The sequence below is a fragment of the Perca flavescens genome, chromosome 18 (genome assembly GCF_004354835.1).
Source record: "Perca flavescens isolate YP-PL-M2 chromosome 18, PFLA_1.0, whole genome shotgun sequence".
Lineage (NCBI taxonomy): Eukaryota > Metazoa > Chordata > Actinopteri > Perciformes > Percidae > Perca > Perca flavescens.
The window spans coordinates 23,205,296-23,217,666 of NC_041348.1; the positions used below are offsets into that span (position 1 = coordinate 23,205,296).

The following is a 12,371-nucleotide window of genomic DNA, read 5'->3' on the forward strand; positions in this document are numbered from 1 at the left end:
GACCCCAAACAACACACTACATCGCCGCTGCCAAAACACCCGCGCATGAAACATCCGAAAGAATATAAGCCACGCATGAAGGAATCCACAAACAGCAGACAAAAACGCAGCAACCCCAGGTACGGCAAAGGAAGGACAGTCACAGCTAAAAACTTGTGCTAACCAGACAGACTCTCCCGGGCTGTCAGCTGTTCTCTCGGAGTCTCCCTACAGTGGGAGCGGAGCAACTGCTGCTCGTTAGCTAATGTTAGCTTTCTAATTTCACCCACCCAACATGCCTTCATCATAAACTGGTTAACGAAAATGTGCCAAACAAAATGGAAAAACGGAAGTGAATAAAGTGCTGTATTTTCTGACGGTTGACTGTGTGTTGGGGTGGAATAAAGTGAGGTGTGCTGTGCCGTCTTGGTTCCGGCATTGGAAGCCCGTGTCTTTATTTTAAAGCCAAACCTGAGTCTAGACGATATAAGAAACCCTCGGTTATACATTTAACTATTTTGGAGGCTGTGGACGTTGTTTACTTCATTAATGTGTTTACTGTGTTAATGGACTGAGGATGGGAGTAGGATTCAGTATTCAGTTTCGGATTCGGCAGAATCTTAACCAGTGGATTAGGTATCCTGCGCCACCCACCACCACGAGTAAATTATATATATATATATATATATATGACTTTGCCAGAGACAGAAATCAAGGCTGCAGAGGACCAACCAGAAACCTGACAGACAGATGTTCAACATTTAAATGTCTGTCTGCAAACTCCCACACAGAGCCTGTCTGTTGGAGTGATTGACTGTAGATGCGTGTACATGTACGCAAATGCTGTCAGGCTGGCCATGTGTCTGCAGTCATCTAGTCATCTGCAGGCAGCAGGGACACACACAGGTGGGCTGACAGACAGATAGACCAGAGGACAGATTAGGATGGCAGACAGACAAATTAAAAAAAAAAAAAAAAAAAAAAAAAAAACTGTGTAACATTAAAAAAAAAAGAAAAAAAGGTTGCTCTGCATAATCTGATAGAAGATTTAAATCTCCGCTTACACAGACAGACAGAGGACCAGCATCGTGGTGATGTGAAGATACATGGCAGGGGATGGAGATGATAATCTTAATGGACTGGTCATCTGTCTGTGAGCCCCTGATTCAAACACATACACCGATAGAGGAGGGTTTATATATCTCGAAAGCTTTTTACAGCTCTTGAACTAAAATCAGCTTAAAGAGCGGAGGAGAGAGTTATTGGAAAGGAGTGTAAGAACAGTAAAAATAGTGTCCTTTTAGATATCAGGATGAACATACTGTGGCTGAAAGTGACTGTAGCAGAATGTCCTCTGGGATTTTATCATGAGACTACACACAGAGATCAGGAATGAGACTTGCTATGGTGTACTGCACAGAGATTGCTTATGGCTACTTTTTTGTGTGTGTGTGTGTGTGTGTGTGTGTGTGTGTGTGTGTGTCTGTGTGTGTAGCTTCATGACAGATGTCGTCTTAACTGGACTAATGGAAACCACTTCAGCCACTGCCTATAGCTACAAACACAACAGATACACAAGAGCCCTTTGGCCAAGTCTATACACCCAGTCCACACACACACATACGCACACACACAGCTTCATTGTCACATTTACTCAACATACAGACAAACCAATGCCTAAAGTAAAAACAAAACAAAGAGCTTTTGTTTCTGTATTAAACAAATTTGAATGTTAGCGGTCACTTTGATTTGTTGAACTGTCATCTTAATTTGTCTAAAGTGTTTTTAAGGAGCTTGAGGGTAACAAAATTAGCCCCAGCAATGACACTAAAAAGTCATACTTCAAATAATCTTCCTATTTAAATTCTCCTTTCAAAGAAAGTTTTTGAGCAATTTATCTTTAGAAGGTAGTTGATAGTAGAGAAAGACAAGAGAGGGTGAGAAAAAAAAAAGTGTGAAAGGTAGAGCTGGGCAATATATCGATATTATATCGATATCGTGATATGAGCCTATATATCTTCTTAGTTTTCGGATATCGTGATATGGCCTAAGTGTTGTCTTTTCCTGGTTTTAAAGGCTGCAGTAAAGTGATGTCATTTTCTGAACTTACCAGACTGTTCTAGCTGTCCTATTATTTGCCTTTACCCACTTACTCATTATAGCCACATTACTGATCTAAAATCTCATTGTGTAAATATTTTGTGAAAGCACCAATAGTCAACACTACAATATCGTTGCGGTATCGATATCGAGGTATTTGGTTAAAAATATTGTGATATTTGATTTTCTCCATATCGCCCAGCTCTAGTGAAAGGACAGATTTTAAGCTAGGACTCTGAGTTACACTTTAGCCAACTGAGTCACCAGAATTCCCCAACACTCTCTGTGGTTTGGCTTGACCCCAGTATCGTCAAACATTTACCCAAAAGGCAGGACAATGGTTACAGGAAAACTGGAGATTTAGTGTAACGTTTCTGCCCCAAGGTTGACACTAACCTTCATAATAGTATTATAGTTAATTTGTGCTATTAATAGCAGAGTTTCCTGCAGTGCAGGACTTGCGCAAAACAACATATCAAGGTAAGTTGCAAAAGCCTCCTACAGCTTACCAAATAAACATGATTTGTTTTACATGACTCATTTCAAAGGCTTGTCTCTGAGTGTGACCGAAAGTATACACAGAAAGTAGCCACTGGGAACGGCCATTATGGCTAACTGCATATCATTCTTATTATTATATTCATGTTACTGGATAGAACTGTGAATTGAATCATTATGATAATTGTTTATTAGTGGAAATAAATCATTTGATTGGATTGTTTGGATAGTAAGTTCACTTACTTAGATAGCTCATGTTTCTACAAAAAAGGTTATTGACGTATAGCATAAGAGAACACAGAAAGACAGCTTGGATATTTCCAAATGTTCCATTTTAGAAAGAAGCTCAGTGGGATTTGAATTCTGAAGGGAAATTTTTAAACTCGACTGGAGCTGGAGGATGTGAATATACTATGATCAGATCTCGGCCCTTCTTTGGAGTCATGAGTTTTTCAATATATTATAGTAACATTACAGAACTGGCTTTCTAAGGGGTTTGCATCTAAGTTGATTTTGTCCCTATAAACTAGAAATGAATGGAGATATGTGGTAAATCTACAGCCAATCAACCAAATCAAATTACAGATGGACTAAATCGAACCATATCCTTTAAAAACACTACACCTTTATTAATTTCTACCTCATCTACAAACTATCAGGTAAGAACTCACAGAGCAATACAAGTAGTTACAAACACCTCCTGTCTCAGGGACTGAGTATTTTATATGGAGATTAGTGAGAGCAGATGTAGAACCTGCCAAAACCACTTTCAAAAACCTGTCCTGCTTAATGTGAACTGGCAGTATTTCTGCCTCGCTGGGCTTTCATTAGGTTTCTATTATTTTTGTATTAAATAATTTGCCTTTTGGAGCATAGCACTCCAAATCCTGTTTGACTCTGACACACATACAAAACCAAAATGTAAAAAAGAAATCAAAGCTTATTTTTTTCAGTTTTAAAGGATTAACCAAAATGTGACCTTCACTGTCGATTTTTATTTGCCTTTGATTTTTGCAAATAAAACACATAAACATCATATTTGCTTTGATTTTTGTCAGAGCAAAGCCTTGTGGGATACCAAAATCCACTACACAGTGATCTCTCTGCAAGTCTCTGCAGTGTGAAATATCTGTGGTGTATATTTACGAACCTGTCACTTTCACAACAAAAAAACAACTCCCTCATTAACAACCATCCGCTGTGAGTGTTTAAATGTGAAAGAGAGAAAGACATAGGGGGGAGGTAAGATAGAGGATATGTGTGAGAGGATATGTGGTCATTAAAGTGGACATTTAGAAGAGAAGAAAAAGAAGAAGAAGAAGAAGAAGAGGTGTGGTCGGCTACAGCAGGAACAAAGTTTCTCAGAGCTCCTTTATTAAAGACCAGGCTCAACTAAACAAACAGCACCTGGAAACTTCAAACCTCCCGACAGCTGTCTAGCTACACGGTGACAGACAGAGACAGACAAACACAGCAGGGGAGACACACAGACAAATGGCATGTAGATTAACAAACAGACAGGTTGGCAGAGTCACACAAAGACAGACAACAGCAAACCAGCAGGAGCACTTTAAATATGCTATCAATTAAAATCATGTTAGTCATTGTAGAAATTATTCCCTGGGAGCAAATACGTAGCTGTCGACAAATCTCTATGACGCACTGAAACTATTTAGACATTTAACATAACAGTTCCAGCGACAATCAAATAGTTCATGATATACTAAACATTTTCATACAGTCTAAATATCACTGCACATCAATACTGGCTTAATAAGGTGTTAGCAGTATTTCAAAAGATGGTGTACTGGTGTGTAAAGGTGAGATTGCTTATCAGGTGCATTAAGAACTATAAATGAGCATTGAGTCTAAATGGTAAATAGTTAGTAAAGACACATCGGTTAAAAAATGGAATGACTTTGGATGAGAAGAAAAAGTAATTAGATCACAACAACGGATGTCTACACATTGAAAAGAGAACTCTAAGTGACAGTTAAGGTGAAGATGGTGGGCTAACGATGACGGCACTAAAGACTACGACAAAGACGACGATGATGACAGATGAAGCTCAGCTCTTGGCTGGCCACTCACCCTTCTCAGCGCGCCCCATGTGAGCTGGGTCCAACAGAAGCATAGCAGAGAATAATAAGACAGAGTTAGATTGGATAGCATGCACAGGTGTATAGTCACATACACAAGAGAAAAGCTGTGTTTTTTTTTTAAGATTGAACATACTGTATCTCTATGGATCCACAAAGGACTATTACCCTCTCAGTTGCAGGGCGGCAGCCGGCAACTAACAATTATTTTCTTTATTATGACCAAAATATAATCATTTTAACATTACGTAAAACAGAAAAGACGAAAATCCTTACAATTGCGGAGCTGGAACTAAAGACTGTTTGGTAATTTGCTTGAAAAATGACTTGAAGCTATTGAACATCAATACTTTTTTTTGGTAGTGTGTCCATAGTAACCTGACTCCGCCAGATGGATTGCTTCGCATTTGCTCGGCATATCCATCTGGGAACTTTCCGTTGGAGAACTTTTGGGAAGGGGCAGAAATACTGGTTAGCTGATTGGGTGAACCATCTGTCTATCACCTATGTTGGTGATAGACGGGCCAAATCAACCAACCAGATCCACGAAGCGTATGAAAATACAACCACAAGCCAGGCTACCCCTGCTGCTGCAGGCAAAGCATAGCTCGTTAGCTCAGCATGTAAGCAACATGACGGTAAAGGATATTTGCCGTTTGTGTAACGAGAATTTAGGAATAAAAGGCACCATTTCAGGTTCCCGGACCATATTCCAAAAGAAGCATCCAGGAAAAAAAAAGCATTAGCGAGCGGCTAACAGAATTAGGGCTACCGCTGTCTGAAAATACTGGTTAGCTGATTGGATAAACCATCTGTCTATCACCACCTAACCCACCTCAAAACCAACGCTGATTGGCCCGGTCGTTTGGCGAACGGCTCCAAATTTTCTCTGCCTCAAGATGCCAGACTGATCTGCGAGTGGAAAACTGGAGCTCGCCAGATCAGGACCGTCTCACGAAAACTGTAGTATCAAAAACTGTCCAGTATCAAAAGCTAACACCAAACCTCCTCTTTTATACATACTTTTATTTACTTATTCTGAACAGACCGACAAATCATTTTGCCCATTTTAGATTGTATTTTATATAGACACAGTTATTGTGTGGCTGTTTGTGTTTGGACAACATTAGAGAAGTCTGGTGTTGTATATTATGTCTATTGGCTATGAAAGCAAAGCATGTTGTAGAAAATATCTTGCCTAAATTGCCTTGCCTTAAGTTTGATTAACAGTAGCAACCAAATGCACCAACAGCTTCAGAAATCATATAAAATATATGAAAACACATACTAATGAAAATATAACCTCCCATTTGACATAACACACACAAATCTGTATCAAAAGTAGGGAGGACAATCTGTTGACTTGCACGTTTCCTAACACAAACTCTCACACGCGCGCGCGCACACACACACACACACACACACACACACACACACACACACACACACACACACACACACACACACACACACACACACACACACACACACACACACACACACACACAATGTCTCCATACATATATCATTATCACCACACAGACTACACAACTGGTACTAGGGCTGCTCACATCTGTGCGAGTGTGAGGGAAAGAGAGAGTGTGTGTGCGTATGCACTGTAATGTAATTAATCAGCTGAGAGTGTTGATTACTTAATCTGTCATTAGCCAGCCATGTGTGTAAGTGTGTGTATATGAGTGTGTATGTGAGGCAGCAGGGTGTTTCTAGGCCCCCTTGTACTGACAGCTGTGACCAGAGCTGAACAGGGCACTGCAGAGATTGATGATACTGGACTAATACCATCATTCATCAGGGATGTGATATTTCAGGGATTGGGATTTGTTTTGGACCGCACTGCCTCCCTTCATTTGCAATGGGACTTTTACACTTTCTTGGTTCACTTCCTGCTCGCTGACTGATTTACACCCATCACGTAACTGTATTGAAAGGCTAATCTTGACCATAACATTAGGTACATTTCTATCCGCCTGTTTTATGTACATTTTCAAATTGTGCATAAACTGCCTGAATGGAAGCACCAGAAAAGTTGAAATACTGATTATAAGCTTGTCGGAAATGAAAATGCGATATCAAAGAAGACAAGATGCAATAAAGGCTGATGGAAATAGATTTTTCTAAGACACCTTGATGCTGCAGTACCTGCTTCTTCCACTTCCATGTCACGCTGCTTCTAGTACGGATGATAAATATGGTAGCGTTCTCTGACACCTTGTAGACTAGGGCTGCGGCTAACAATTATTTCCATTATCGATTAATGTGCTCACGTAATTCTGTAATGTACCAAATGTCAAAAAGATGACGCCTGCTTAATTTAATTTAATGAATTGCTTAATTTGTCCGACCAACAGTTCAAATCCTAAAGAGATTTAGTTTACAATCGTGAAAAACAGCAATGGAATAGCAAGTGAATGTTAAAACTCAAGTGAACTGATACAATAAATCGATTATCAAAATAGGTTGATAAGATTCATTCTCTATGGATCAACTAATTAATGAATCAATTATAATTTTAAGGTCTATTATAGACTACATGATTAATCAAGAAGATAATCAGCAGGTAAACAATTATGAAAATAATCGTTAGTTGCAGCTCTAAATTCTATCTCAATAATTTAATCATCATAAAGATAGTTCTATGGAATAAGGTCAATATTTATTGATAAATTGGTGAGTTTGTGTAGCATTTATATTATTATTTTTTGTTTTTCATTTAGTTTGTTTTTTTACGTGATTTCAATTTCCTCCTCCATATTTTATGTCTTTCCATAATGGTTTGTTTGCTTTTTGTATATTGTTTTACATGTGAAACACCAAGGACCGTGCTGGAAATAAGTATTTTACTTCAGCATGTTATCCTTTGGATTACTGTTTTTTATTTGTCTTTATCCAGAAATAAATCAATCAATCAATCAATGGAAACGTCCAACGAGTAATATTTTGTTTTTTTGATTTTGGATTTTTTTCCTGAGACTATCAAAGCATACTATTCAGTTTTTGCACAGCATGTTGATGTATGGAAACCTGAATCCCAACCTGTGTCAATCATGTCCTCACTCTCCCTTATTCTTAACACTCAAACAACAGCAAGAGGCTAAAAGGTTGCACCGTCACTAGCTCCGTTTTCAACACAAACCCTCAAATTAATTCACACACACACACACACACACACACACACACACACAGTCTAATGAGGGATTAGCTAATGAATTCTCTCAACAGATGAATTACATTTTACACACACACGCTTGTGTGCGCACAGACTTCATCCCCAAACGACTGAAGACATGAGCCAGTACTTTCAAAGAGATGTTTTTTTTTTTTTTTTTTTTTTTTTTTTTAAATCTATCACTGAATTGAAATCCGTGGAAACAGATTGGCTCTGGGCAAAGTGGCGTTTGATTTGAAGAGAAGACATTAAGATGGACAGCGGACTGAAGCATTACTTTTAAAGAGAAAATAAATAAAACAGCCTTTTGATTTGGTGCCATTTTAAATGGCACGAGTAGAATGAGGAGGCATTTTCACATGAATCTACATACAATGAGAGGCAAACATTTCACAAGCTCATCTTTGTACCACTGTACTCCAGAGGGCTTAAAAGCATCGGCCTCCCTCCTTCTCTTTAAGTGACAGCAACACACATGAGTTGACACACACATTTGCTCCACACACACACGCGCACGTGCGCACACACACACACACACACACACCCCCTGCCGTTTTCACAGTCTCTTGAGTGGAAGAGATGCCCACGGCCAAAAACCATTGGTTGCATTTCTTGTTTTTTTTTTCCCCCTCCTCCTCTCCTCTTTTCACTATCACTCTCTTTCTCTCGCCTTTCGGGGGGAAAACACACAATTCTATTTGATCTTCCAAATGGAGCTGAAAAGTAATTATAATTAAACCAACTTGGTTCTAATGTTCAAAATACTAAAATAATTTACAATTATAATTAAACCAGCTCAGATTTGGTGTTCAGTAGCAACGGCCGCCGTCTAATTCGTCTGGAGACACTAATGGAAAACAATTATTTCACTTCATTAAGATTAAAGACGCCTTGAATCTATGTCACAGCTCGATCAGAGAGGAGACAGATTTAGAAAGTTGTCAAATTTACATAAACTCAGTTACACTCGTTCACATTTATTGCGCTGACTTTGTAAGAGATAGGCCAAAACAAAGCTGCAGCAAAACAGCGTGATAAGAAGAGACGAGGGAGAGACGGATTTATATAAATGCCATAATTTATAGTTTGACTTTCTAAATGGGAAACTAGAAGATGAAGAAAGAAACGAGACACATTTAGAGAAAAATCGTCTCAAAGTGACTTTGTTCAAATGTGATGGACAGTTTTAAATCCTTGCCACTGATTTTTTTCTTGTCCTTGTCCTTGATTTCTGAGAGCAACGGCTACTGATGCTGCACAACACAAATCTCTCCTGTAATGCTCTGTGATTTCCTTCATTCTTGGCTCCTGATCCAAAAAATCCCCACTTTTTGCGCAGTGACAGTTCACACTGGCTGCGTTAATGATCTGCCTATTAACCCTATCAGCCTCATCAGTTTAACATTTTAAAAGTGCAGTCAGTGATTGAAACAACTGTGAAAATCCAGCCTGTGCTGCAACTATCTTTGCACTAAATGCAAGCGCTTTGTTTTAAGTGTGATAAATGAAAAGTCTTCTTCAACTCTGCAATTTGTCATCAATTAGGATTCACAGTGTATACAGAAAAGGGCATGGCGATAACATATCTATCCCTAAGAACTGGGTCCTTTGATTGCAATTAAAGTCTTTTTCCTCGCATCTGATTTACTAAAATGACTGTTAATGTTGCTTGGTTTTATCTAATCTTTTTTTATTCCGCAACACAATCAACTGCAAGTTCTTTTATTCAACCCCATTTCCAAACTAATGATTGCCCACCTCCCAATATCTTTAAAGCAGCATCCAGTCACTAGTATTTACTTGCTAATTAACAGCACTCGATTCCCAGAGGCCTCAAAGAAATTCCACACATTTCTTACCCAGAGGGCCAAATGGCCACAAGGGAGGGGAGGAGGGGGTAGTTACAGGGTGCAGGGCTGGGGAGAAGGGGGGGGTAATAAAAACGTTAACAGATGAAGACGTAATTAATGTGTAATTTCTATGCAAATCATTAACAATCTTAAGCGAATAACAAGGCTTTATACTATTTCTGGTTATATTTCCACTTAAATGGAGCTTGATGTGACCTTTATTCCAGCCATATATGGCTTTTTTTATTTTGGAGGTCAGCTTTCTAACAGCTGTGTGAGTCTGTGTGTGTGTGTGTGTGTGTGTGTGTGTGTGTGTGTGTGTGTGTGTGTGTGCGCGCGCGCGCGCGCGCGTGTTGGAGTTCAGAGACGAACAACTGCTGAATGCGGAAATAAAACGCACAGCGGCCACGCAGACAGACACAGCAGGTACTGAGAGTTTGCCTGTGCGGACACCGAGAGCTGCAGAAAATATACGGACTTTTTGTTTTCTCCGCGTCCGATCAGTTCTGCACCAGCAACAAGGCTACATGATAACTTCGCTATAGGACTTTTGCATTGGCATGGTCCCGGAGCGCATCAAGCAGCGCTGTGGCAGTTTATTTCTTCTTCTCGGAGTGCATACGTGTTTCTGCAGACTATAGACGGACTAAAGGGGAGCAGATCGACGCACTTTGCGATGCTGGTTACTGTTTAAATCCTGGAGAAAAGGTGTCAACGCATCCCGAAAAATATAAAAAGGAAGAGTGTTATTTCACGGACGTTTTATTTACTAAACACTGGGAATGCACACGGTTGCATGTAGTTGAGCTATGGTCTATTTTAAGTTTAGGTGCCATCCCTCCTTGCAGATAGTCCATATAAAATCACATCTAACGTCATACATTTTCACAGAGTTACAATTTGTAAAAAGATGAAACTGGGGGCTTCAGACATAGTAACTGATCCTCTTCATCTTTTCTCTCGTTAAAGTTAAATCACACGGTGCAAAGGACCAAACCCATTTAATCAAAAGAGGCGATCAGCTTAGAGGCTATATTTCCAACCATTAGGTTTTATTGCATGCAGCGCGAATAAAGATGGAGCAGAAGAGGATAATTTGGTTTGCAAAGACCGAAAAGCTCACGGAGCTTGCGAGCCGAACCGACCATTGCCCCGTACAAAATAGTCCCAGTCCTGTAGTAAGAGTTGAAATGCATCACAGACTATAGAGAATTACACCATATAAAAAAAAACATTAGTAGGCTACGAATGTAGAATAAGTAGTAGAATATGAGTCAAACTAATTGCTGAATGCTTTAGATGACTGCACTGAATCACACGATGGAAACACCATAAAGCACAAGATCACTGTGATAAACAGACATAACAAAGTCATTACTGTGACACTATATAGGTGAATGTTTTAGTTATTAGGGGGTAATCTCATGATGTATTATTATAAGGGTGATCTCCGTGCACAGAGTAACTTTTTCTCCATCCATGCGCTGCTCGCGAGGCTGCACGGCTGAACGATGTTTGCCCATACTGTACAAGCTCTACACTCTGCTGAGAATACAAGCTCTTAACCGGTAACCCCATGCAAAAGCTGTGAATGTTGGTCACTGTAGCCTGTTGTGCTTTCGGTCCTCAAATCAGACCATCAGTCCTAAAACACAATAAGAGCCCAAAGAGAAATAATGCAACTAAGTTGTAAACCTAGGTCAGTAGTAGTTATTTGTGCAAGTAAGTCCGACCTATGGTTACTTGGCAAACAGTGCCTGAATTCAAACTCGAGCCGACTACCTCACACAGGCTTTTAAATACGACTTGAATGCAACGTTAGAAACATTTTACATTTAAACTGTGACAAAAAGCCTCTTCACTCCGCGAATCCCTTGCATGTCTCGCATCCGGGGGTATCTGAAAACAGCCCCAAAGCGATAAAACAAGACACGACGATACATTTTCAACACGGAGGCTAACTTTTCTCTTGCACCTAAACACACACCTGTCAGCGATTCCTACGCGTTACACAGCTGGAGAAAAATAGTCCAAACTTTTCAAACAGAAAACACTCCAAACTGTCTATTTCTCCTGTGTTTGTCCTTACCTGTCGGTATCTGACCGGAGACGTTACCAAGTGCCGAAAAGAGAAACAGGAGTCCCAGGAATACAGGGAAAAGTGTATCCATGATTTTAGACGTGGCCGTGTGTGAGTCTGTAACAGTTTCCCCCGGAAAAGTTTTCCCTGCGACTTTTCTCCTTCTTCTTCTTCTCCTCCGTCTTCTGTCTTCTTTATTTCTCTCTTTAGTTGGTTATTTTCTCCTCCTGTTGTTGTGGATTCAGCCGCCCCATTCTCTCCCGGTTTCTCTCTTTTCGCTTCCTACGGGCTCTCGCGGACACTACACTTTGTTTCACGCGGAGTGAGGGAGCGAGAGAGAGAGAGAGAGAGAGAGAGAGAGAGGCAGAGAAGGAGGGTGAGCGAGCGCAGCAGAGAAAAGTGTGTGACGTCACGAGGTAGGAGTTGACTGAAAAAAATAAAAACACAAATTAGAAGAATGTGTTGTAGCCATATAACAGTCTATGGTTGTAGCCTATTGTTTCACCTTGACGAGCTTCAACAATAAAATTAGGCTTAAATGTTTATTCATCAATAGTTATTCATCATCACTAGTGATC

General features: G+C 39.9%; 1 protein-coding gene across 6 annotated transcripts in view; it reads right to left on the minus strand.

Moving 5' to 3' along the window:
* The window catches only part of ptprk (protein tyrosine phosphatase receptor type K), a 113,610-nt gene extending 101,495 nt beyond the window's left edge, over nt 1–12,115 (minus strand). For all 6 annotated transcript variants that reach the window (XM_028604814.1, XM_028604812.1, XM_028604811.1 and 3 more), the window contains exon 1: nt 11,803–12,115. In XM_028604814.1, the coding sequence (XP_028460615.1) occupies nt 11,803–11,884 (82 nt within the window). In that variant the 5' untranslated portion in view covers nt 11,885–12,115. The remainder of the gene's footprint in view (nt 1–11,802) is intronic.
* Between the last annotated feature and the right edge of the window lie 256 nt (nt 12,116–12,371).